Here is a 27,550-nt window from a genome sequence, read left to right as displayed (position 1 = left end):
CAAACTACTGACCTCAGGTGATCCGCCCGCCTCGGCCTCCCAAAGTGCTGGGATAACAGGCGTGAGCCACCATGTCTGGCCTCACAGCCTGCTCATTTTTTAAAGTGAGGAAACCAAGCTACAGAGAAATAGCCAAAGATCACCGAATAAATATGTAGTACAGTTGGAATCCAAACTTACTGTAGAGCTCTTGCTCTTAACCACTACTTTATGTTCTCACCCATGGTTCTATTCCATGCACGCATGGAGGGGTGGGGTTTGGTTCAGGCCACTGTTCTCAAAGATATGGTAGGCTTCCTTCTAGGCAAAATTATTATAGAATGCAAAATTATTATAGAGTGCTAAAGGGTCACTTAAAGTAGGCCAACTACATCAGGTAAAAACTGCTTACCTACAGAATAGATGGGCTTCTCTCTTGAAGTTCTAAACCTAAAAGGAGGGAGAAAGTATGTTGAATACAATTAGAAACCCGTATTTTATTTGCATAGTTTTCAAAATTTATATTCTGTCACTAAAGATGCATCAATGCTGTTTCCTTACTCCTTCCTTCCCTTCTTCCTTCCACAAACTTTAATAAGCACCTACTGTGTGCCAAAGTGCACATCCTGAGAATGCAAACATAAGTAAGATATCTCTATCCATGGTCTAGTTGGGAAGGATGCTGGGAAACAAATGTGAGCCACAATATGGTATTGATTCGGAACAGAAATGTTCAAAATTAAATAGGACACAAAGGAAAGTATTGTCATTTCTACTAGGGAGGTGAAACTATTTTGAGGTGAGTTTTAAAAAACAAAAAAGTGGCCGGGCACAGCGGCTCATGCCTGTAATCCCAGCATTTTGGGAGGCTGAAGCAGGCAGATGACCTGAGGTCAGGAGTTCAAGACCAGCCTGCCCAACATGGCAAAACCCCGTCTCTACTAAAAATACAAAAAATTACCCGGGTTTGGTGGTGGGCACCTGTAATCCCAGCTAATCGGGAGGCTGAGGCAGGAGAATTGCCTGAACTCGGGAGGCGGAGGTTGCAGTAAGCCGAGATTGTGCCGCTCTACTCCAGCCTGGGCAACAAGAGTGAAACTCCGTCTCAAAAAAAAAAAAAAATACAGACAATAATACTACAATCTCATGGGACTGAAAATGTATCTTAAACTCTGAGTCAGTTTCCTCTTTTGTAAAATGATATTTATATTTGTCTTGTAGTGTTTTTTGTGAAGATTAAAGATAACAAAAAATAGCATGGTGCCATAGGAGGTGCTTATCAAATAGCAGTTGACTGATTAAGATGGGATAATAGATTAAGATGGAAGGGGATACTATCACATTTGGGATTAAGAAAAAAAAAAATTAAAAGTTAGAAGGGAAATAAAGAGAGAAAGCCCTCAATAAATGTTAAGGAATCAAGAAATCATCCAGGATCATGAGTGCCAAGTAGTTTAGGAAGATATACAATACATTATTTTATATCCTGTGGCTGCCACACACAAAAGACACTTGGTGCATATTTGCTGCTGAACAGAGAAATAAACCACCAAATGTATTTCATCAGCACCTAGAGAAAAACAATGGGGAGCCCAGGCACAGTGGCTCATGCCTGTAATACCAGCAGTTTGGGAGGCTGAGGAGCATGGATCACTTGAGGTCAGGAGTTTGAAACCAGCCAGGTCAACATGGTGAAACCCCATCTCTACTAAAAATAGAAAAATTAGCCAGACATGGTGGTGGGTGCCTGTAATCCCAGCTACTCAGGAGGCTGAGGCAGGAGGATTGCTTGAACCTGGGAGGTAGAGGTTGCAGTGAACTGAGACAGTGCCATTACACTCCAGCCTAGGCTAAAGAGATTCTGTCTCAAAAGAATAAAGAAAGAAGAAAAACAATGGGGAGGTTGCACTTTATATACAGAACAGTTGGGAAAAAAAAAAAGACAACTTGGATTTGAATCCTAATTCCAACCCAAATTAGCTCCATCATGTTAAAACAACAGACCCCAGTTATTTATATAAAATGGAGATAATATCATCTGTTTTACCAGGTCACTATAAGGGTCAATTCATACATTTAACACATATTTATTAAATGCCTACTATGTGTCAGATACCATTCTAGGCCTAGGAATAGGGCAGTCCACAAAACTAAAAGTCCGTATCCCCATGATGCTTATTTTTAGGGGGCAAGGAAAGACAGTTAAACATTTTTATATATACAAAATGTGTCAGATGGTGACATCTGCTATAAAGAAAAATAAAGCAAAGCAAGGGAACAGAGATTGATGGATGGGTGTATATTTTACATAGAGTAGTCAGGGAAGGCCTCTTGGCTGGGATGACATTTGGGCAGAAACCTGAATAAAATACAGGGCAAGCCATATGGATATCTGAGGAAAGAATGTGCAAAGATCCTAGGGTGGGAAGGTGCTTAGATTATCAAGGAATAGGAAACCACAGTGTAGCTAATGCTGAGTAAGTAGTATAAAATGAGGATACAGATTATGGAAAGTCCTATAGGCCATGGTAAAGATTGCAGGTTTTATTTTGAGTAAGATGGGATACCACTGGAGAATTTGGAGAAAAGGAGTGATGTGAGCTAACTTGGCTTTAAAAGAATCATTCTTGGCCGGGCGCGGTGGCTCACGCCTGTAATCCCAGCACTTTGGGAGGCCGAGACGGGTGGATCATGGGGTCAGGAGATCGAGATCATCCTGGCTAACATGGTGAAACCCCATCTCTACTAAAAATACAAAAACCAGCCAGGCGTGTGGTGGGCACCTGTAATCTCAACTGCTCGGGAGGCTGAGGCGGGAGAATAGTGTGAACCCAGGAGGCGGAGCTTGCAGTGAGCTGAGATCGCGCCACTGCACTCCAGCCTGGGTGACAGAGCGAGACTCCGTCTCAAAAATAAATAAATAAATAAATAAATAAATAAATAAATAAATAAAAGAATCATTCTTATGTTCATAATGTTAGGTATCTTTAAAAAAAAAAATCACTCTGCTTTACTGTGAAGAATTGAAGACAAAGGTAAACATAGGGAGACCAGTTGGGAGGCAAAGTGATAGCAATAAAGGCAATGAGAAGACAAGGAGCTGATCCATAGTGGCTTAGCAAAACAGAAAGCATGAGGCAAAAACTGGAGAAAGAAATGGTTCTAGGTCTGGCACAGTGGCTCATGCCTGTAACCCCAGCACTTTGGGCGGATCACTTGAGCTCAGGAGTTCAAGACCAGCCTGGGCAACAGGGCGAAACACTGTCTCTACAAAAAGTATGAAAACTAATGGGGCATGCTGGTACACGCCTATAGACCCAGCTACTTGGGAGGCTGAGGTGGAATAATCACTTGACCTGGGAGATCAAGCCTGCAGTGAGCTGTGATCATGCTGCTGCACTCCAGCCTGGGCAACAGAGGGAGACTCAGTCTCAATTAAAAAAGAAAAAAAAGGTTCTGTATATATTTCAAAAGTAAAGCCAACAAGTTTTGCTGAAGAAATAACAGCATCTGGCCAGACGCAGGGGCCCACACCTGTAATCCCAGCAATTTGGGAGGCCGAGGTGGGCAGATCACTTGCAATCAGGAGTTCAAGACCAGCCTGGCCAACATGGTGAAACCCCATCCCTACAAAAATACAAAATTTAGCCGGGCATGATGGCAGGTGCCTGTAATCCCAGCTACTTGGGAGGTTGAGGCAGGAGAATCATTTGAACCTGGGAAGCAGAGGTTGCAATGAGCCAAGATCACACCACTGCACTCCAGCCTGGGTGACAGAGTGAAACTCTATCTCAAAAAGGAAAAAAAAAAAAAAAAGAATTAACAGCATCAAGGATTAACTGCAAGTATTCTGGCCTCAGCAACTAGATGAATGGAGATGCTATTAACTGAGAATTGAGAAGGAGCAAGGTAGCAGGGGAGATGCTTGATGTGCTTATAGACATGCAAGTAAATATGATGAAAAAATGCTGTGTGAACTATGAAGCCAAAGGCAAATGTTACCTATCTTTAATTATTGTTATGAATATCCTTACCTTAAGAGAGAAAAGGCTTGCTTAAAAATGGTATTGTTCCTCAGGCACAGCACCTACAGCAAAACAGCCACGTTAGGAAAATCTTAAGCATTTATAGACCTCCAAGTATGTCTTCTCAGAGAGGCAAGAAAAGCACAGTACACAAACCAAAAGAGGACAAAAATGTTTTTATCTAGCAAAGAAGCTATCCTACAATTAACACCAAGCATGCAAACAAACCAAGGTCATCGTTCTCATTCCACCCACTACAGTAAATGCTCAAGAAACAGAAGTCCCCCTCCCACACTGCTTTTTCACTGTTTACCATTTCCAACTTAACCCATTTTTTTCTAATATCAATCAATAATTACTATGCATCTGCCATGCACAGCATCATGAGAGGGGCTTTATTAAGTCTTCTTTAATTCTCAAAACACTGCAAGACAATTTTACAAGTAAAGCAACTGAGACCCAGAGAGGTTATATTCCAAAAACTTATACCTAATAAGCTGCTAAGAGGACTGACTTAATGGCCAGGCGTGGTGGCTCAAGCCTGTAATCCCAGCACTTTGGGAGGTAGAGGCGGGCAGATCACCAGGTCAGGAGTTCAAGACCAGCCTGACGAACATGGTGTTGTCTGTACTAAAAATACAAAAATTAGCCAGGTGTGGTGGCGCGTGCCTATAATCCCAGCTACTCAGGAGCCTCAGGCAGAAGAATAGCTTGAACCCAGGAGGCGGAGGTTGCAGTGAGCCGAGACTGCGCCATTCTACTCCAGCCTAGGCCACAGAATGAGACGCTGTCTCAAAAAAAAAGAGGACTGACTTACTACAAAAGCTATGCCTCTATTACAGCACACTGTCTCTCTCAATAACAGTGATAGGTGGCTCACGCCTATAATCCCAGCACTTTAGGAGGCCAAGGTGGGTGGATCACGAGGTGAGGAGTTCGAGACCAGCCTGGCCAAGATTGTGAAACCCCGTCTCTACTAAAAATACAAAAATCAACCAGGCGTGGTGGTGGGCATCTGTAATCCCAGCTATTCAGGAGGCTGAGGCAGGAGAATCGCTTGAATCCAGGAGGAGGAGGTTGCAGTTAGCCGAGATCTTGCCACTGCACTCTAGGCTGGGCAACAGAGCAAGACTCCGTCTCAAAAAACAAAAATAAAATTAAAAAAACAGTGATAATGATCCTTCACAATGCAGGAAAGAACAAAAAAACAAATATAATGATAGCAATTGCAGCCTCAATCTCTCGGACTCAAGCAATTCCCTTGCCTCAGCCTCCTAAGCAAACATCTGTTCTTTTGTTTGTTTGTTTTACGGGAAAGAAACAAAAAATGTCTGTTCTTAAGGTCCCATAACATCAAGAGAAAATCATGCCCAACTATGGATAACAATTTTAATTCTTTCAACATGGATGTATGAAAAGTCTAGTATGCAAAAACAAGGAAAATCTGAGAAACTATCAGTCAAGAGGAGCCTATGGAAAAGATGACAACTAAATAAAATATAATATCCTGAATGGGATCTGGAACAGAAAAAGGACACCAGAGAAAAATTAAGGAAATTTGAATAAAGTATGGACATTAGTTAATATAATATACCAACACTAGCTCATTAATTATAAAAAAAATAATCATGCTAGGCTGGGTGCAGGGGCTCAAGCCTGTAATCCCAATACTTTGGGAGGCCAAGGCAAGTGGATCACTTGAGGCCAGAAGTTCAAGACCAGCCTGGCCAACATGGTGAAAACCCATCTCTACTAAAAATACAATAATCAGCCAGGGGTGGTGGTGCGTGCCTGTAATCTCAGCTACTTGGGAGGCTGAGGTAGCAGAATCGCTTGAACTCAGGGGACAGAGGTTGCAGTGAGCAGAGATCACACCACTGCACTCCAGTCTGGGCAACAGAGCAAGACTCTGTCTCAAAAAATAAATAAATAGGCCGGGCGCGGTGGCTCAAGCCTGTAATCCCAGCACTTTGGGAGGCCGAGGCGGGCGGATCACGAGGTCAGGAGATCGAGACCATCCTGGCTAACACGGTGAAACCCCGTCTCTACTAAAAATACAAAAAGAAATTAGCCGGGCGTGGTGGCGGGCGCCTGTAGTCCCAGCTACTCCGGAGGCTGAGGCAGGAGAATGGCGTGAACCTGGGAGGCGGAGCTTGCAGTGAGCCCAGATCGCGCCACTGCACTCCAGTCTGGGCGACAGAGCGAGACTCTGTCTCAAAAAAAAAATAAAATAAAATAAAATAAATAAATAAATAAATAAATAAATAAACCACACTAATGTAAAGATAATAGTAACAGGGGAAATTGGGATATACGAGAACTCTGTGTACTGTCATTGCAAGTTTTCTATAAATCTGAAACTATTCTAAAATAAAGCTTATTTTTAAAAAGTCTGTTATAAGCCAGGTATAGTGGGTAATGCCTACAATCCAAGCATTTTCGGAGGCCAAAGTGGGAAGATCACTTGAGCCTAGGATTTTGAGACCAGTCTGGCCAACACAGGGAGACCCTTTCTCTACAAAAATTAAAAAATTAACCAGGCGTGGTGGTGCACGCCTGTGATCCCAGCTACTCAGGAGTCTGAGGTAGGAGGATCACTTGGACCCATGGGGCTGAGGCTGCAATGAGCCGTGACCGTGCCACTGCACTCCGGCCTGGGGTGACAGAATGAGACCCTGTCTCAAGTTAAAAAAAAAAAAAAAGAAGGCTTATATGCCAACTGCTATGCTGAAGAGTATATAAAAACAAAATGTAAATGTAACTACAGGGATGAATCTTGAAAACATCATACTAAATAAAATAAACCAGTCAGAGAGGATCAATTATTATATGATTCCATTTCTGTAAAATATCCAGAATAGCCAAATCTATGGAGAAAGGAAGTCGATTAGTGGCTGTCTGGGGCTGGAAGGTCTGGGGAGCTGGGGATGACAGCCAAGGAGTATGGAGTTTCTTTTTTGGGATGATGTTCTCAAACTGATTGTAGTAATGGTTGTACAACTCTGTGAATATAATAAAAGCTACAGAATTGCACACTTTAAATAGGTGAATTGTAGGTTATGTGAACTATATTTCAATAAAGCTATCAAAAAATAAATGCATAATCTCTGTCCTTCAGGCATTTGGATGGCTGGAGACACAGACATACATTTGTATTAAACAGCTAAGCAATACTGCAGGCATTGTATGAGGAAGTCAAAATAGGTGGTGTGAACAACAAGCATACCTGGCAGGAAATCCAGGGGGAAATGGCTAGGAGAAATCCTTAGCTTTTGCAGTTATACACGTTGCTGCGGATCTGCTCATTCATGAGCCCTCTTCCTAGACAAATGCATATAGGCATGGATATACAAAGAGTTTGCCCACTACTTCAGGAGATTCACCAAAACTCTTATCATCACCCAAGAACCCCTATGCTAGACCAAGAGATCCTCTGAGCAAGGGTCATGTCATTTTCCTCTCAGGCACATTGTAGACAATCAAGGTTTGTTTTGATGAATAAATGATAATCATTGCTACCGTATATTAAGCACCCACATCTACTTTGCTGAGCACCCATCATGTGTCTAAATCATAATACCTTTACAAGATAAGCATTATTATCCCCACTTTACAGTTGAGGAAACAGATTAAGTAACCTACCCAAAGTCACACAACTACTATTGAAGCTAGCATAGGGTCTTGGGTTTCTCTGACACCAAAATCCATAATTTCCCCACTATTCTACACCTTTTCTCACATAAATGAAGGTGTTAATGCTTAGGAAATTAGAAGCAGGAAAGATAAAACTTAGGAAAAGTCTTGCAGAGGATGTAAGACCATGAAGATTGGGAAGGATGTGAATAGACAGAAGGGCAAAATATGCAGATGATTCCAAAAGCACAACTGAATCAGGTACTAAAAGACTTTGTAAAGTATGTGTACAATATACTTAACCTAATACTCAGCATAAAAGACAGAGTAGGAAACTGGGGTCCCAGGAGAGGTCAGGCCAGCTCCCCCAACTACTGGCCATGTACCTTGAAGTTAGATCAGATGACTCTAAAGTCCCTCCAGGGCTGGGATCTATTAACCACAACAAACAGAATAGAAATGAGAATGAACAGAATGTATTTTTAAATGGGTTACTTCATATAGAAGAGGTACTGGATGGGAAAAAAGATCAAATTGAGACTGCTTTCTCATTTGAGTTGTTCAGATTTCTGAGTCTCTACAATAACTATGCATTTAATTATCTAAAAGCCAGACTTAAGAGTTGACAAATTTCTGGAAGACATTCAAATTGTGGTATGAACTCTCCCTGTCAGCTCTGGGAAATGTGCTTCCTCTCCCCTGCAATGCTTGGCATTATTTATCAGGACAATAGTAATCTATTTTGGGACTGTATCTACAATTACCCTCTCCCCGCCATCAGCAAATGAAGAGCAACTCTGGCCCTGCAAGTGGAAGAGGAGGGTGGTGACGCCAGCTAATGAATGAATGAGGGCACAGACGCTGCAGTGGGTAACAAAAATACTCCCATGAGCCAGGAACCAAGCAAGGACTGCATAACTGCCAAAAAACTGAAGTCACAGGGCAAAATCTATAGCATGTGAGTAGCTTAAGATATCAGAGCCTGGGGTGGATGGTGAGAGCAGTGGGTCGGGGTCTCTGATGTAAGCAACTGAGAGCTGTTTCACGAAAGTAACAATATATTTATGTATTAATAAACATTATTTAAAATAGCATTGTTACTACAATTTATTGAGTACATCCTATTTGCTAGGCACTTTACGCATACTACTTGTTTTTTAATTTTTTTTTTTAAGAGACCAGATCTCACCGTATTGCCCATGCTGTCTCGAACTCCTGGCCTCAGGCAATCTTTCTGCCTTGGCCTCCCAAAGTGCTGGGATTACAGACAGGAGTGAGCCACCAGGCCTGGTCCATATTATTTCAATTAATCGTTACAACAACCATCTCTGACAGGGGCATTATTGAGATAACTGGCTCTATTTTATATATGAAAAAAAAAAAAAAAAGAAGTTTATGTAAATTGCCCAAAGTTAGAGGTTTGGTAAGAGAAATTCAAACCCAGGTCTGCCTGAATCCAAAGTCCATCCTTTCTATTCTTCCACGCTACCTCTCAAAAAACTGATACCAATTTATACTAGTGAACTTCATAGCTAATGATAATAGCCATTCAATAATCCTACCATTTACTATGCACCTGCTATATGCCAAACACCATCTCCTTTAATCCTCACAACCATTCTGCGAGGCATAGTTCTTTGTATTTTCTTTTATATAGATTTAGGGAGTACAAGTGCCATTTTGTTAAATGGATACATTGCATATTGGTGAAATCTGTGTTTTTATTGTAACCATCACTCAAATGATGAACATTGTAACCATTAAGTAGTTTCTCATCTCTAATCTCCTTCTTACCTTCCCACCCTACCAAGTCTCCAATGTCTATGATTCCACTCCTGTGAAGTAGACATTTCTACCGCATTTTATAGTGAGGAAATCAAAGCTCAGAAAAGTGAATTAACACACCTAATGCATACAACTAATAAGTCATGTTCTAGCTGACCCCACAATCAGTGCTCTCTCCACCACTATATACTATATCCTATACTCCTGTTGCAAAGCAAGTCAGCTATTACATGACAGCTCTTATTTTCTTCCCTGAGATGAACAACACCTTGATCTACATTCCAATTTTTTTTTTTTTTTTTTTTTTTTTTTGAGACAAGGTCTTGCTCTGTCACCCAGGCTGGGGCACAGTGGCGTCATCATGGCTCACTACAACCTCGACCTCCTAGACTCAAGCCATCCTCCCGCCTCACCCTCCCAAGTAGCTGGGACTACAGATATGCACCACTACACTTGGCTTATTTTTTCTTTGTAGAGATGGGGTTTTGCCATGTTGCCCAGGCTCTACGTTCCAAAACTTACAATGGAGTTTACTCTCATCTTAGGCATCCTGGGAAAGCCCTGTCCCTGCCTGAGTTCATTTATCAGAAGTTTCAAATTCTCCTCACTGGCTTTCCACTCTCAATGCCCAGCACTACCTTCCTTTTTTTTTTTTCTTTTTCCAAGACGGAGTCTCGCACTGTTGCCCAGGCTGGAGTGCAATGGCGCGATTTCAGCTCACTACAACCTCCGCCTCTCAGGTTCAAGCGATTCTCCTGCCTCAGCCTCCTGAGTAGCTGGGATTACAGGTGCCCATCACCAAGCCTGGATAATTTTTTGTATTTTTAGTAGAGACGTGGTTTCACTATGTTGGCCAGGCTGGTCTCAAACTCCTGACCTCGTGATCCACCCACTTTGGCCTCCCAAAGTGCTGGGATTATAGGTGTGAGCCACTGCATCCAGCCTCACCACTACCTTTCCCATGTACACAACCAACACTAGCCTCTCTGTCCCTAACGATCCATCTGCTACCTAAATACCTCCCTGGTCAAAACTGAAACATTTTCAGACACTGCTAACTATCTGAATGTCCTCCCACACAGAAAGCCCAAACTCATCTCCCTGTAACTTTTTTTTTTTTTTTTTTGAGACGGAGTCTCACTGTGTCTCCCAGGCTGGAGTGCAGTGGCGCGATCTCGGCTCACTGCAAGCTCCGCCCCCCGGGTTCACGCCATTCTCCCGCCTCAGCCTCCCAAGTAGCTGGGACTACAGGCGCCCGCTACCACGCCCGGCTAGTTTTTTGTATTTTTAGTAGAGACGGGGTTTCACCATGTTAGCCAGGATAGTCTCGATCTCCTGACCTCGTGATCCACCCGCCTCGGCCTCCCAAAGTGCTGGGATTACAGGCTTGAGCCACCGCGCCCGGCCCTCCCTGTAAATTCTATGGTTTGTACCTAGTTCCCCATTCTGAGATCATATAAACTAAGTTCGGTTCTTGTTTTTCATACAAGAAGTCAAATCCCTCAAGTATTTGAAGGCAATAATCATTGCCTCCAGGTTTTCTCAAGTTCTTTTAAAAATTGTTTTTGTTGGCCTGGCGCAGTGGTTCAAGCCTGTAATTCCAGCACTTTGGGAGGCCAAGACAGGCGGATCACGAGGTCAGGAGATCGAGATCATCCTGGCTAACACGGTGAAACCCCGTCTCTACTAAAAAAAATACAAAAAAACTAGCCGGGCGAGGTGGCAGGCGCCTGTAGTCCCAGCTACCCGGGAGGCTGAGGCAGGAGAATGGCGTGAACCCGGGAGGCGGAGCTTGCAATGAGCCGAGATCCCGCCACTGTACTCCAGCCTGGGCGACAGAGCAAGACTCCGTCTCAAAAAAAAAAAAAAAAATTGTTTTTGTTGGCCGGGCGAGGTGGCTCACGCATGTAATCCCAGCACTTTGGGAGGCTGAGGCAGGCAGATCACCTGAGGTCAGGAGTTCGAAACCAGTCTAGCCAGCATGGTGAAACCCTGTCTCTACTAAAAATACAAAAATTAGCCAGGCGCAGTGGTGGGCGCCTGTAATCCCAGCTACTCGGGAGGCTGAGGCAAGAGAATTGCTTAAACCCAGGAGGTGGAGGTTGCAGTGAGCCAAGATTATGTCACTGCACTCCAGCCTGGGCAACAGAGCGAGACTCTGTCTCAAAAAACAAAACAAAACAAAAAAATGTTTTTGGTTCCAGTCTTTCCTTTAGCCATAACCTTCCAAACACATTATGTTTGCTATCAAAGTCTGCCTTTGGATTGGGTCCTTATGGCTGTTAGGAGCACAAATTTTATATACAAACCCAAACACGAATTTGTGTTTGAATATCAGCACTTCCATTTTACTAGCTGTACAATCCTTGGAAAGTCAGCTGACCTCACATATTGTTACAGGATTTTTGGAATGTCATTTTTCCGGCCGGAAAAGTCTGTGGCCGGTGGCATCTTTGCCCAAGTTTTGCTCTGGTCAACTGGGCTTGTTTCACCCACTTGTCTTGGCAGGCTGTGCTCAGCTCACGCTACCAGCCTGGGTCCCACTCCTGCCAAGGGCAAGTCAGGCATTGGCTGGTGAGGGGTGTGTGAGTGAGCATGGGGTCTGGCCAATGTGCACAGTCAGACATGCTGGCTGCTGCAGCAGGGTGGGCAACTCCAGGTGCTGGCACAGGTGTCGGCTCTCTGTGAGGCCGGACCAGGTGCACCGCAAGCAGCTTTCACAGCTGGCACTGGGGAACACGTGGTGCTCAGAAGCTTGGAGATGCCAGCAACCACAGGGCTCCAAGGAGAGAGTCACAGCCCTGGCTCAGGGAACTCCCAGGTCTGGGCTCCCCGAAGGGCGGCAGCTCTTCTTTCCTTCTCTTCACCCAAAACATGGTGAAAAAGGGGCACATCTCAGCCCTGTTTCTGTTGCAGCTCTTTCAGCCCTGCCATTAAACGGGTCCCAAGTTCTTGTCCTGCAACCAGAATAAATGGGGTATGCAGACAAGCAGAGGGTGAGCAAGACAAAGAAGAGCTTTATTGAGTGACAAAATAGCTCAGAGGAGGCCCTTGGAGTGGGCAGCTCCCCTCTGCAGGCAGATCGTCTGAATGTCTTCCCAGTTCTCAGCAGAGAAAGCTCTAGAGTGGGTAGCTCCTCTCTGCAGCCAGTTGTCCCAATGTCTGCTCAGCTCTTGTCCCAATATCTGCTCAGCTCTGGCTGAGCCCAAGGTTGGTTGGTTTGTTTTTTTGACAGAGTCTCACTCTTTTCACCCAGGCTGAAGTGCAATGGCATGATCTCACTGCAACCTCTGTCTCCTTAGTTCAAGGGATTCTCCAGCTACCTCCTAAGTAACTGGGATTACAGGCGCCCACCACCACGCTCGGCTAATTTTTTTGTATTTTTAGTAGAGATGGGGTCTCACCATGTTGTCCAGGTAGGTCTCAAACTCCTGACCTCAGGTGATCTGCCTGCCTTAGCCTACCAAAGTGCTGGGATTACAGGCATGAGCCAACACACCCAGCCTCAAAGTTTTTATGAGCCTCAGAGGGGAGGAAGTACATGATGATTTGTCCATGGGTGGCCATGGGCAGGCCTGGAAAAGGCACCGTAAGTTCCCACTCCTGTCCACCGGATTGGCAGCCCAGGCCCAGACTTCAGGCACTCCCTGGCCTGAAGGTGGCGCCTCACCAGGAACCTGCACCCTTCTGCCCAAGAACCTGTCTGCCTCCTACTGTCAATCATGGTGCCCTGCAGGTGCCAAGGGGCACGTGCAGGCCAGTGCTGAGCTCCCTTCAGCCTCCCCTTCGGCTTCCCTCCTATGCTTGTTGGTGCCCAAAGTCCAGAGGGGGTCACAGAGGCAAGAAGCTGGCGTGTCAGCACTGCCCTGAATGTGTGTACACCTGGCCAGGCTGCGACAGGCCTGGGCTTGGCCCCAGTTTTACTCCAAGATCAGAGCTGGTGCCGACAGCAGGGAGAAGCCAGGCAGCAGAAACAGACCCCTCTGATGGCCTGCGATGGCTGGGGCAGCCTTCCTGGGCCCCGCAAGAGTGCACAGATGCCTGGGTCCGTAGTCAGTTTGGGCAGCCATAAGTGCACTCGGAAGAGCGGGGAGCAGGAGGCCCAGATCCACAGCCATGACTTGGGCACCACCCCAACTCAGAAGGGGCAGGGCTCCCACTTGTCCCTGGCTCCGGCTGCTTCCATGAAACATACAACCCTGGCCACACCTCCCTGCTGCAGCCAGAGTGGTGGCAGCGGCCACTGCAGATGGCCCACTGCTGCCATCAATATTAAACGATTTCATTTATATGAAATGACTAGATTAGACAAATCGTAAGATGTAAAGATGATTAGTGGGTGCTAAGGGCTGGGAGATGGCAGTATGGAGAGTGACTACGGATAAGGAGTTTCCTTTTAGGATGGTAAAAATGTTTTGGAATTAAATAGTGGTAACAGTTGTACAAGTTTGTGAATATATTAAAAACCATTAAATTATCTACTTTAAAAGAGTGAATAGGCCGGGCGCGGTGGCGCAAGCTTGTAATCCCAGCACTTTGGGAGGCCGAGGCAGGCGGATCACGAGGTCAGGAGATCAAGACCATCCTGGCTAACACGGTGAAACCTCGTCTCTACTAAAAATATATATATATACACACACAAAAATTAGCCAGGTGTGGTTGCGGGCGCCTGTAGTCCCAGCTACTCGGAAGGCTGAGGGAGGAGAATGGCGTGAACCCGGGAGGCGGAGCTTGCAGTGAGCCGAGATCGCACTACTGCACTCCATCCTGGGTGACAGAGCGAGACCCCGCCTCAAAAAAAAAAAGAGTGAATATTATAATACATAAATTATATTTCTTAATTATTAAAAAGGTCACAAGAAAACTTTTATGACTGCTCAGACTTGCTTGGATCCTGCTGTTATACTTTAAAAAAAAATAAATTCAGAAATGAATTCCAGGCACGGTGGCTCACGCCTGCAATCCCAACACTTTGGGAGGCGGAGGGGGGTGGATTACCTAAGACCAGGTGGTCAAGACCAGCCTAGCCAACATGGTGAAACCCTGTCTCTCCTAAAAATACAAAAATTAGCTGGGCATGAGCCAGGTGCAGTGACTCATGCCTGTAATCCTAGCACTTTGGGAGGCCGAGGCGGGCGGACTGGCTGAGCTCAGGAGTTCAAAACCAGCCTGGGCAACACAGTGAAGCCCCATCTCTACTAAAAAAAATACAAAAAAAAAATAGCCGGGTGTGGTGGCGGGTGCCTGTAGTCCCAGCTACTCGGTAGGCTGAGGCAGGAGAATTGCTTGAACCCAGAAGTGGAGGTTGCAGTGAGCCGAGATCACACTATTGCACTCCAGCCTAGGCAACAGAGCAAGACTCCATCCCCCAGGGAAAAAGAAAAAAAATTAGCTGGGCGTCGTGGCGCATGCCTGTAATCCCAGTTACTCAGGAGGCTGAGGCAGGAGAATCACTTGAACCCGGGAGATGGAGGTTGCAGTGAGCCGAGATCACGCCACTGCACTCCAGCCTGGGCAACAGAGTGAGACTCCATCTCAAAAAGAAGAAAGAAGAGAAGTAAATATTTGCCCTCATAACACAAGTGCTGGATGATACTTCTAAGCTAGAGCTGAGCTCCATTACACTCAATTCCCTAACATTCTCTAGAACTTAATCCAATTTTACAATCCTGTGGTCACCATCTAAAATGTTTGTTTGTTTGTCTGACCTGATTTGATTTTTTTTTTTTTTTTCCTGAGAAGGAGTTTCACTCTTGTTGCCCAGGCTGGAGTGCAATGGTGCGATCTCAGCTCACAGCAACCTCCGCCTCCCGCATTCAAGTCATTCTCCTGCCTCAGCCTCCTGAGTAGCTGGGATGACAGGCATGCGCCACCATGCCCGGCTAATTTTGTATTTTTAGTAGACATGGGGTTTCTCCATGTTGGTCAGGCTGGTCTCAAACTCCCAACCTCAGGAGATCCCCCTGCCTCAGCCTCCCAAAGTGCTGGGAGTACAGGCATGAGCCACCGCACCCGGCCTTGATTTATTTAATTTTATTTATTTAGAGACAGATAGATAGTTTAGATAGATAGATAGATAGATAGATAGATAGATAGATAGATAGATAGATACAGGGTCTCGCTCTGTTACCCAGGCTGGAGTGCTGTGGGGCAATCACAGAGCTCGCTGCAGCCTTGGTCTCCCAGGCTCAATTGATCCTCCTACCTCAGGCTCCTGTAGCTGGGACTACAGGAGCATGCCACCACACCTGGCTAATTATTGTATTTTTTGTCGAAACAAAGTTTTGCCACGTTGCCCAGGCTGGTCTCAAACTCCTGAGCTCAAGCAATCCACCCACCTCAGCTTTCCAAAGTGCTGGGATTACCAGCCACCATGCCTGGCCTAAATATAAATCCAATCCCTTACCTCAGTTCTCACTCCCATACTACTTATCTGCATACTCTCCCTTAATCTACACCCCAGTGCTTCTCTCCCTCCCAACTCCCTCTAGGAGTTCCTCTGGAACTCCAAGTGTGTTCTCATTTCAGGGGCTTTACACATGTTCTTCTCCTTATCTGGAATACATTTTCTCTCTCTAAATCCCACTTACTCTTTAAATCTTAGTAGTCATGCAGTGTCCTCAAGAAAACTTTCGTGACTGCTCAGACTTGCTTGGATCCTGCTGCTATAGTCATATAGTATCCTGAATCTTCCATTTGCAGCATTTATCATAGTCAGTTAAGTAGTTATAAGTTTAATTAGTCCATCTCTTAATAAGCACCATGGCCGGGCACAGTGGCTCACGCCTGTAATCCCAGCACTTTGGGAGACTGAGGCGGGCAGATCACCTGAGGTCGGGAGTTCAAGCCCAGCCTGACCAACATGGAGAAACTCCATCTCTACTAAAAATACAAAATTAGACGGGCGTGGTAGCGCATGCCTGTTATCCCAGCTACTTAGGAGGCTGAGGCAGGAGAATCCGGAAGGCAGGGGTTGTAGTGAGCTGAGATCGCACCATTACACTCAAGCCTGGGCAACAAGAGCAAAACTCTGTCTCCAAATAAATAAATAAATACATAAGCACCATGAAGACAGGAACCTGCTACATCCCAGCATCTAGCATACACTCTGGCACAGAGCAAGTGCCCAATAAATATCTGCTAATCAAATTAGTAAATCTCTCTAAACCTCATTTTCTTATCTCTGAAGAGTTTATAAAAATATTTACCTCATAGACTTGTTGACATGATTAAATTAGATAACACATGAAAAGGGCTAACAAGTAGAAGCTGCATTATTAATGGTCAAATTGGTAACAATGATAATGGTGGTGGTAATTGTTTGGTTCCTCATTTGTGAAACAATATGTACCTTAGGGTATGACAGGTGCTAATGATAAAACCATTAACAAAATAGAAAAGCTCCTCCAGGGCCTGTGGTCTAGTGGTGACCAGGAAATAGCCAACTTCTTGATTATTCTGTGCTTTTGCACTTCCTGCCCTTCTAGGTACTCTAAAATGTGTGTACTACTAGTTCATGTCTTTTAATGTCCTCTAATTCTTGTCTATTGAATGTATTAGGAGAATATTTTGTTCATATGAACGCTGTTCTTTAGCCTTCAAATGCTGAAATGTGAAAACATTTTATCTCTGAGATCAGTTCCCGAGGATGTTACTTCTGGGCTGACACATTAGACATAACTTGGCACACCATTAGTAATCACAGCGTCTCCCCTAACCGTACCCTTGCAGTTCAGGAGTAAGGTAATCCCTGAGAAAATAGTGGTGATCTCAGAGTGAGTGGCATCTAGACCTCAGCTTGACACCCGTGAGCCATTCATTTTCTGTGCAAGTGATTCAATACTCATTTCCTTGGTGCATTCTAACTTCCCCAGATACCATCCTGCTATCATGATCATCAATACACTGATCTGATAAATATCAGCCTGAGTGCCTTATCTGGTTCCATCCTGCTGAACTCCTTCTATTGACCCAAAGAGGTATTGGCTCTATCCAGTTTTATTCTAGCAAAGCTGGGCTTCTCACTCATCTAAAATTTGAGATGAAGTTAGGCACAGAAGGGCATGTCTTTATCCCAGCAACCCAGGAGGCTGAAGTGGGAGGATCACTTGAGCTCAGAGGTTCAAGACCACCCTGGGCAACACAGTGAGACCCTGTCTCAAAAATAAAATAAAATTTGAGATTATCTGCAGCCAGAAATTTCTTAGGGTCCCAAGGAAAAAGCACTGAATTAAGAGTTAGAAGTTCTAGTCCCAGCTCTACCATGTACTTACCATGTAATATCAACATTTGTTCGTCCACTTATTCATTCGACATTTACCAGCTACCTACTTTAGGCCAAATACACCATAGGGTGGGTGCATATAGACAAGAATACAGTTGCAACCTGGCACAGTGGCTCACACCTGTTATCCTAGCACTCTGGCAGGCTGAGGCGGGCGGATCACTTGAGCCCAGGAATTTGAGACCAGCTTGGGCAACATGGCAAAACCCCATCTCTACAAAAAAATACAAAAAATTAGCCAGGCATGGTGGCACGTGCCTGTAATCCCAGCTACTCAGAAGGCTGAGGCGAGAGGATCACTTGAGCCCAGGAGGCAGAGGTTGCAGTGAACTGAGATCACTCCACTGCACTCCAGCCTGGGTGACAGAGTGAGACCCTATCTCAAAACAAAATAAAAAAAAAAAAAAAGAAAATATAGTCGCATACCCACAAAACTTTCTAATGAGGAAAGCAGATGCACAAATTATTTATTATCCTATGTTAGATCAGTATAACGAGCTATACGGGTTACAAAGAAGGAAAGGTCTGACACATAAGAAAGCCAGGAAAGGTTTTCATCCTGCATTTCACAGATGAGGAAAACCAAGAATATTGTCATATTAGGGAGATGTAAAATACTCAGAAAAGAAAAAGCAGTGGGCCAGGCATGGTGGCTCACGCCTGTAATCCCAGCACTTTGGGAGGCCGAGATGGGCAGATTGCTTGAGCCCAGGAGTTCCAGACCAGCCTGGGCAAAATAGCGAAACCCTGTCTCTACAAAAAGTACAAAAATTAGCCAGGCGTGGTGGCAGGTGCCTGCAGTCCCAGCAACTCGGGAGGCTGAGGTGGGAGAATCACCTGAGCCCAGGAGATCAGTGCTGCAGTGAACCAAGATTGTGCTACTGCACTACAGCCTGGGCAATAAAGTGAGACCTTGTCTCAAAAAAAGAAAAGAAAAGAAAAGGTGGTTGGGTCTTAGGAGGGGTACAACTAATCTAGGTTTGGTCTGGGAGTTGTGGTTCATATCTGTAATCCCAGAACTTTGGGAGGCCAAGGTGGGAGGATTGCTTGAAACCAGGAGTTCAAAACTAGCCTGGACTACAAGGCAAGACCCCATCTTTACTAAAAATAAAAAAATTAGCTGAGCAGCCGGGCACAGTGGCTCACGCCTGTAATCCCAGCACCTTAGGAGGCCAAGGCGGGCGGATCACAAGGTCAGGAGATCGAGACCATCCTGCCTAACACAGTGAAACCCCGTCTCTACTAAAAATACAAAAAATTAGCCGGGCGTGGTGGCGGGCGCCTGTAGCCCCAGCTACTCAGGCGACTGAGGCAGAAGAATGGCGTGAACCCAGGAGGGGGAGCTTGCAGTGAGCCGAGATCATGCCACTGCACTCCAGCCTGGGTGACAGAGCGAGACTCTTGTCTCAAAAAAAAAAATTAGCTGAGCATGGTGGTGTGTACCTGTAATCCCCGCTACTCATGAGGCTGAGTGAAGAGAATCACTTGAGCCTAGGAGTTCAAGAATTTAGTAAACTATGATTGTACCATTGCACTCTAGCCTGGGTAACAAAGTGAGACCCTGTCTCTAAACAAAAACAAACCCTAGGTTCCAGTCATTCATTCAAGGCATCAGTATGACATTGAAGTCTCTATTATATACCAGACATGAGGCTTCCATTTCCTCATCTGCCAGGATTATCTCGTGCTATTGTGAAGATCAAATGAAATTATGTAAATGAAAATTTATTAACTATAGAATAATATCAATATTCTTTTTTTTTTTTTTTTTTTAGACGGAGTCTCGCTGTGTCGCCCAGGCTGGAGTGCAGTGGCATGATCTCGGCTCACTGCAAGCTCCGCCTCCCGGGTTCACGCCATTCTCCCGCCTCAGCCTCCGAGTAGCTGGGACTACAGGTGCCCGCCACCACGCCTGGCTAGTTTTTTGTATTTTTAGTAGAGACGGGGTTTCACCATGTTAGCCAGGATGGTCTTGATCTCCTGACCTCGTGATCCACCCGCCTCGGCCTCCCAAAGTGCTGGGATTACAGGCTTGAGCCACCGCGCCCGGCCTAGAATAATATCAATATTCTTATTTGCATCATCCTTCAGACCTTACAAAATACTCCTATCTACATTATTCTCTATAATCTCTACAATTCCATGTGGTGGGCATCATCTGCTTTTACAGATAGGAAACACAAGCAGTGAAGTGAAATAACTTGCCCAAGGTCATAACAAGAGATAGAACTGTCTGACACAAATCCTATGACCTTCCTTATAAATGTAAAGTATTAACTAACACTTTGAGACAGACTTACATTTGGCAAATAATGACAAGGTTAGCTGACTAAAGCAACTAAGGAGGCTCTATATACCCATGTCAGATGCTGGCCTTAATGACAGATTTCCATGGGCTCTTTTCCAGGAGTTCCAGATCAGTCTGAGCAACATGGTGACACATGGAGAACCAAATGGTTGCAAATAGTATTCCTTGATACTATTTTATTCCCTCCCTTTTAGCATTTCTTGCAACCAAGGCAAATCAAGGAGTGTAGTCACCAGTGTGACCATCTTTAACAATGGAATTTTGAAACTTTCTGAATTTTTTTCTATTATCTTGGCACTATATTTGGCCAAATTCTTACAAACTGGCTCAGGTGAACAACTGAATTGTTTCATAAAGGATGAAGTGAGGCGTGGGCCCTTACACATTCAAGGGCAGCCCCAAGGTAACCATAGGTAGATCCATGAGCTGCAACAACCATGCTGACCTATGAATCATGGAAATAATAGTCTCCACAACTAATGCCTAAAACAAAATTTTAATATAAATTGCTAAAATGAGCCATTAATCTAAGCAGCATGATACAACTGAAAGAGCACAAATGAAATCTGTTAAATCTCTTAAGGGAATAGGAGAAAGCCAAGGAACACATTTATAGTGGTTCATACGATTTTATGACAGTCACTTAAATAAGGTTTTGGAAATGAAAATGTAGTTAATTTGCGGGGTGCGGTAGCTCTCGCCTGTAATCCCAGCACTTTGGGAGGCCGAGGCGGGCATATCACGTGGTCAGGAGTTCGAGACCAGCCTGGCCAACACAGTGAAACCCCGTTTCTACTAAAAATACAAAAATTAGCCAGGCATAGTGTCTTGCGCGCCTGTAGTCCCAGCTACTCGGGAGGCTGAGGCAGCTGAATCGCTTGAACCCGGAAAGCGAAGGTTGTGATGAGCCAAGCAGCCTGGGCAACAGAGCGAAATCCGAGAAGAAAGAAAAGGGAGGGGAGAGGGAAGGGAAGGGGAGGGGAGAGGGAAGGGAAGGGGAGGGGAGGGGGGAGGGGAGGGGGAGGGGAGGAGGGAGGGGGGAGGGGAGGGGGAGGGGGGAGAGGGAGGGGGAGGGGAGGGGAAGGGAGGAACGAAAACGTAGTTTATTACTACTCTTTCCTTATTACCAGGTAGCTTCACATCCTCATCAGTTCAGCAAGTCAAAACTGCATTCTTAGAAAAAATTATGGAAGTTGATAACTAAATGCAAATATAAAATGACCTGCCCAAGGTCACACAGTTAATCGGGACCGTATCCTGGTGTGATTCCCATCGCAGAGCTCTCCCTTTTCCAGGCACTGGGTGGAGAGAGTGGTGTGTGGTGTGGGCGTGGCACGGCTCGCCTCCGCAGAGTTCGCCCCGGGTGGAAAGGAATCTGCTCAGTCCCTTCACCGCCAGGCAGCCGCATGTGCTGCTGGGAAGGACCCTGGGCGCCCCAGTGTCTTATCCCCGGATATCCCCCCGCCGCCACCTCCCCGCTATCCACTCTCCACCATCTCACCAAGCCCCGCGTGCGTGGAATCTACGTTACCTTTTCCAAGGTTCCGCTCATCCTTTGCTACTGCGCGGCCTCTAGCTGTGCAAACTGAAGACCCGCCTCTGCAGCCGCGTTCCCAGGGCGTCTGAAAACACTGACGGAACGGCCTTGACCAGGTGCAGCAACAATATCCCACCGAGACTCACTCAACTTCCGCATCATTTTAGTTCCGGAAGCTTCTGAAATTCAGCGTCTAGAAATTCTCCTGCTTTCCGCCCTCACTCAGGTTGTCACATTCACTGCTGTTTCTCCAGGCAGAATTAATTACCATCTCTATGTTACCCCAGTACTTAGCACACATTTCTGATTTTTCACTTACAATATTATACACTAATGATTTGTTACCACCTCTTCTCTGTATTTGAAAGTTCTTAAAAGACTGAGATCCTGTCTGATTAATTCCTTTCAGCGTCTAGCACAGATCTGACTTTTTTTGTTTTTTGAAGCGGAGTCTCGCTCTGTTTCGCAGGCTGGAGTGTAGTGGCATGATCTCAGCTCACTGCAACCTCCGCCTCTCTGGTTCAAGCAATTCTCCTGTCTCCAAGTAGCTGGGATTACAGGCGCGCGCCCCCACGCCCGCCTAATTTTTGTATTTTTAGTAGAGATGGGGTTTCTACATGTTTGTCGGGCTGGTCTTGAACTCCCGACCTCAGGTGATCCGCCCGCCTCGGCCTCGCAAAGTGCTAGGATTACAAGCGTGAGCCACCGGGCCGGACCAATCATCTCTTAAATTGAGGTTAGAAGTCAGATTTCCACGTCCGTGCTAGATGCTGGAATAAATTAATCAATCAGGATCTCAGTCCTTGAGAAACTCAATCAAAATAATAGTAAAAAATAATTAGTATCTAGTAACAAATAATTAGTATCTAGTATGGTAAGTGAAATACCAGAATTGTGTGCAAAGTACTGAGGTAACACAGATATGACAATTAATTATGCTTGGAAATATAATGGACCAGCCATACCTCCTCCAGTACAGTGATTGATTGTTGCCTAATAAATGCTACTGGGGTTTTAGAAGTGAAATTTTAAATAAGAAAAAAAAAAAATCAATCAAATGCTAGTATGTGCCAGGTCGGTTCTTTATGGGTTCATTCAGTCTTTCCAATAACCCTATGAGGCTGAGGATCATTATACCCATCTCACAGATGAGGAACGGAGACAGGAAGAAGGTACCTAGCTAACATAATGTTATATAAGTGGTGAGCTGTTTCATTTCAGTGCCTGTGCTTCATCTGTGTTATGGGATTGTGACTATAGGTTTGCAAAAGGGCAGGTTGGCAGCCAGAGTTTCTTTCCTTGTCTAGTCCAGGTAAATACAATCTAATAAGATACATGGCTGGGTGTGGTGGCTCATGCCTATAATCCGAGCACTTTGGGAGGCCGAGGCAGGCGGATCACAAGTTTGAGACCAGCCTGAGCAAAATGGTGAACTCCATCTCTACTAAAAATACAAAAATTAGCCGGGCGTAGCGGTGCACGCCTGTAATCCCAGCTACTCAGGAGCCTGAGGAAGGAGAATCGCTTAAACCCAGGAGGCAGAGCCTGCAGTGTGCTGAGATGGTGCCATTGCACTCCAGCTTGGGCCACAGAACAAGACTCCGTCTGGGGAAAAAAAAAAAAAAGATACAAATCCATCTTCATGTTAATACACTCTCTGGGGTAAGTAAGGAAAAAGGAAAACGACGGAAGAAGGAGACGGTTAGTCCTTTGTATGAAGATACAAGGATTCCCAAAACAACTAGAATTTTTTTTTTTTTTTTCAAGACAGAGTCTTGCTGTGTCACCCAGGCTGGAGCGCAGTGGCCCAATCACTGCAGCCTCTGCCTCCTGGGTTCATGCCATTTTCCTACCTCAGCCTCCCAAGCAGCTGGGACTACAGGCGCCTGTCACCACGCCTGGCTAATTTTTTGTATTTTTAGTGGAGGTGGGGTTTCACCGTGTTAGCCAGGATGGTCTCAATCTCCTGACCTGGTTGTCAGCCTGCCTTGGCCTCCCAAAGTGCTGGGATTATAGGCGTGAGCCACCGCGCCCAGCTAACAATTAGAATATTTTCAAAGGTCAAGAATCTAGAACCCAAAAGGAAGCTGAAATTAGCATATATAAATATAAACGCACCTCAGCAATATCCATGAACGTACTGGAATGGATATTATTGTTGCGAAGCTCTGTTGCTGATGTTATATGTTATAAAGGAGTGCGTTTACTGAGCTTCCCAGAGGGACACTTTCATATAGATGTAAGCAGAAATCCCTGCATATCTAACATTTAGTAGCTTCTCTGGCTTATTTTGTCTTCAGCCTCTAAAAACAAAGCCTCCCACCCATTTGGGGAAACCAAGACAGCTCAACACAGGCCGCTTTCCAAGTACCAAGTTCTTCTTTTTACTTCATCCTTCTATAAACCATGAACTTCCCAAGGTCAAGGATATTTATACCTTATTCATATTTGATTGTTTCTTCGTTGTTGTTTTGAGATAGGGTCTTGCTCTGCTGCCCAGGCTGGAGTGTAGTGGCGTGATCATAGCTCACTGTAACCTCAAACTTGTGGGCTCAAGTGATTCTTCTGCCTCAGCCTCCTAAGTATCTGGGACTACAAAGGTATACAATCAAGCTCAGCTTATGTATGTATTTATTTTGCAGACAGGGTGTTTTGCTATGTTGCCCAGGCTGGTCTCGAACTCTTGACCTGAAGTGATCCTCCCATCTCAGCCTCTCAAAGCACTGGGATCATAGGCATGTGCCACCGCACCTGGCCAATACCTTATTTATCTTTGTATCTCCAGCATCTAGTCCAGGGCCCAGCCCATGGAATATGCATCTGGTGAACTGAATTGAAAGCTCCCTCTTCTTTCTCTTTTCTCCTACCTATAACCCATTTCTACAATGATATTTCTTGTCTGCTTCTTCACAAACAGCATAGTAGACACACAGAGATGGGAGAATGTGCATAGAATATGGGCTCAAATTCATTCCTGCCCCTGCCATTTACTCACTATGTGGTTTTGAAAAAGAGAGTGGTGAATGTTTAGGGGACTTCAAGTTTGGCTGAAATGTAGATTTAGAGAGAAAACTATTGAGAAAAGAGATTAGAGAGGCAGGATAGAGTCAAATTGTTAAATGTCAGACCAAAGAGTTGGAGAGGCTTTGACCAATCAGGAGCCAGTTAAGAGTGGAAAAGTAGAGAAGAGAACAGAGCCAGGGAGTCCAGCCGGAAGACTAAAGTGGCAATGTAAGTGACAAGGAGGAGTGTCTAAGTTAAGGCACTGATAGAGATGGAGAGGAATCAATACGAGAGATATTAAGGCAATAGAATGGGCAGACTTTGGTGACTGATTAGATGTGAGCAGTAAAGGACATTCTAGGCCGGGCGCGGTGGCTCAAGCCTGTAATCCCAGCACTTTGGGAGGCCGAGACGGGCGGATCATGAGGTCAGGAGATCGAGACCATCCTGGCTGACACGGTGAAACCCCGTCTCTACTAAAAAAATACAAAAAACTAGCCGGGCGAGGTGGCGGGCGCCTGTAGTCCGATACTCGGGAGGCTGAGGCAGGAGAATGGCGTGAACCCGGGATGTGGAGCTTGCAGTGAGCCGAGATCTGATCTGGCCACTGCACTCCAGCCTGGGTGGCAGAGCGAGACTCCGTCTCAAAAAAAAAAAAAAAAAAAAAAAAAAAAAAAAAAAAAGGACATTCTAAGTTATAATCTGAGATGAATATGGAGCATCAGTCTACAACTAGGTACCAGATAAGCCAATTTCCCATTCTCCCAGGCATGTGACTGCTCCTGTCCCTCTCTTTATTGCCCAGAAGACCCTTTGGCTATCAGCCTAGAGGCTCACCAAATGCCTCCTGACCTCTCTAGTGGGAGATAGAGAAGGAAAGGGCTGGAGCATGTGAATGCCACCAGAAAAAGGCTTCCTGAAGTCAATGCTTTGGGCCTAAATTCTGGATAGTTTTGTCCTTCATGATGAGTGGATATCAGAAGAATGACTGTAGGGTTCAGAAAGAGAGAACCAAATAGTAATTTGTGATCGTTTCATTCTACTTATTTATTTTATTTTTATTTTTATTTTTTTGAAACAGAGTCTCGCTCTATTGCCCAGGCTAGAGTGCAGTGGCATGATCTTGGCTCACCGCAACCTCCACCTTCTGGTTCAAGCGGTTCTCCTGCCTCAGCCACCTGAGTAGCTGGGACTACAGGCACCCACGACCATGCCCAGCTAATTTTTGTATTTTTAGTAGTAACGGGGTTTCCCCATATTGTCCAGGCTGGTCTCGAACTCCTGCCCTTGTGATCTGCCCACCTTGGCCTCTCAAAGTGCTGGGATTACAGGAGTGAGCCACTGTGCCTGGCCGTGATCACTTCACTTTATTTTATTTTATTTTATTTTTTGAGACGGAGTCTCGCTCTGTCGCCCAGGCTGGAGTGCAGTGGCCGGATCTCAGCTCACTGCAAGCTCCGCCTCCCGGGTTCACGCCATTCTCCTGCCTCAGCCTCCCGAGTAGCTGGGACTATAGGCGCCCGCCACCTCGCCCGGCTAATTTTTTGTATTTTTTATTTTATTTTATTTTATTTTATTTATTTATTTATTTTTTTTGGAGACGGAGTCTTGCTCTGTCGCCCAGGCTGGGGTGCAGTGGCCGGATCTCAGCTCACTGCAAGCTCCTCCTGGGTTTACGCCATTCTCCTGCCTCAGCCTCCTGAGTAGCTGGGACTACAGGCGCCCGCCACCTCGCCCGGCTAGTTTTTTGTATTTTTTAGTAGAGATGGGGTTTCACCGTGTTAGCCAGGATGGTCTCGATCTCCTGACCTCGTGATCCACCCGTCTCAGCCTCCCAAAGTGCTGGGATTACAGGCTTGAGCCACCGCGCCCGGCTTTTTTGTATTTTTTAGTAGAGATGGGGTTTCACCGTGTTAGCCAGGATGGTCTCGATCTCCTGACCTCGTGATCCGCCCATCTCGGCCTCCCAAAGTGCTGGGATTACAGGCTTGAGCCACCGCGCCCGGCCCGATCACTTCAAATGATTTTGACAAATCCCTTTCTCTCCCTCCTTCAGGCCATTTTTTTTTTTTTTTTTTTTTTTTTTTTTGAGATGGAGTTTCACTCTTGTTGCCCAGGCTGGAGTCCAGTGGTGCAATCTCAGCTCATTGCAACCCCCGCCTTCCTGTTTCAAGCACTTCTCCTGCCTCAGCCTCCCGAGTAGCTGAGATCACAGGCACCTGCCACCACACCTGGCTAATTTTTGTATTTTTAATAGAGACAGGGTTTCACCATGTTGGCCAGGCTGGTCTCAAACTCCTGACCTCATACGCCACCTGCCTTGGCCTCCCAAAGTGCTGGGATTACTGGTGTGAGCCACCACACCTGGCCTTTTTTTTTTTTTAAGGCAAGGTCTCACTCTGTCACCCACACTGGAGTACAGTGACGCAATCATGGTTTAATGCAGCCATGACCTCCCAGGCTCGAGCAATCTTCCCACCTCGGCCTTGGAAAATGCTAGAATTATAGTCATGAGCCACTTATGATATCTGGACCTTGGAGAGCAGCAACACAAAAGATTCTTCCTAGTCCATAAGAAAAGGGTTTTTAAAAAATAGATAGGGTCTTACTGTGTTGCCCAGGCTGGACTCGAACTCCTAGGCTTAAATGATCCTTCCACCTCAGCCTCCCTAGTAGCTGAGACCCCAGGTGCACCCCACCATACCCCACCTCTATGCCATTTCTTATGCTGCCATCAGAGTGCTATTTCTAAACATAAATATGACCATGTCACTTTTTTGCCCAAGGTTGTTTAATGCCCTTCACACACTGCCTGTAGCAGTGCTGTCCAACAGAACTGTCTGCAAATATGTGAATGTTCTATATCTGCTCTAATAGATAGCTACCAACCATATGTGGCTATTGAGCACTTGAAGTGCGACTAGTGTGACTTAGAAACTGGATTTTAGGGGCCGGGCGCGGTGGCTCAAGCCTGTAATCCCAGCACTTTGGGAGGC

At 45.5% G+C, this 27,550-nt stretch overlaps 1 protein-coding gene across 21 annotated transcripts in view; it reads right to left on the bottom strand.

Annotated features, from left to right (window-relative positions):
* MRPL48 (mitochondrial ribosomal protein L48) overlaps positions 1-21,650 on the bottom strand; it is an 82,618-nt gene extending 60,968 nt beyond the window's left edge. For 5 of the 21 annotated variants that reach the window (XR_012423498.1, XR_012423499.1, XM_074014718.1 and 2 more), the window contains exons 1-3: positions 21,546-21,650; positions 4,014-4,066; positions 392-429 (exon numbers count right to left, since the gene is read on the bottom strand). Coding sequence is in view for 1 of the 21 variants with exons in the window: in XM_045371331.2 (XP_045227266.1) it covers positions 392-429; positions 4,014-4,066; positions 21,546-21,566 (112 nt within the window). In the remaining 20 variants the exon portion in view is untranslated. Of the gene's footprint in view, positions 1-391; positions 430-940; positions 1,084-4,013; positions 4,067-7,230; positions 7,326-21,545 lie in introns of all 21 variants that reach the window. The other 16 variants (XM_074014723.1, XM_074014721.1, XM_074014713.1 and 13 more) reach the window with 7 other exon arrangements.
* Between the last annotated feature and the right edge of the window lie 5,900 nt (positions 21,651-27,550).

The sequence above is a fragment of the Macaca fascicularis genome, chromosome 14 (assembly GCF_037993035.2).
Source record: "Macaca fascicularis isolate 582-1 chromosome 14, T2T-MFA8v1.1".
Classification (NCBI taxonomy): domain Eukaryota; kingdom Metazoa; phylum Chordata; class Mammalia; order Primates; family Cercopithecidae; genus Macaca; species Macaca fascicularis.
This window is presented reverse-complemented; position numbering and strand designations above follow the sequence as displayed.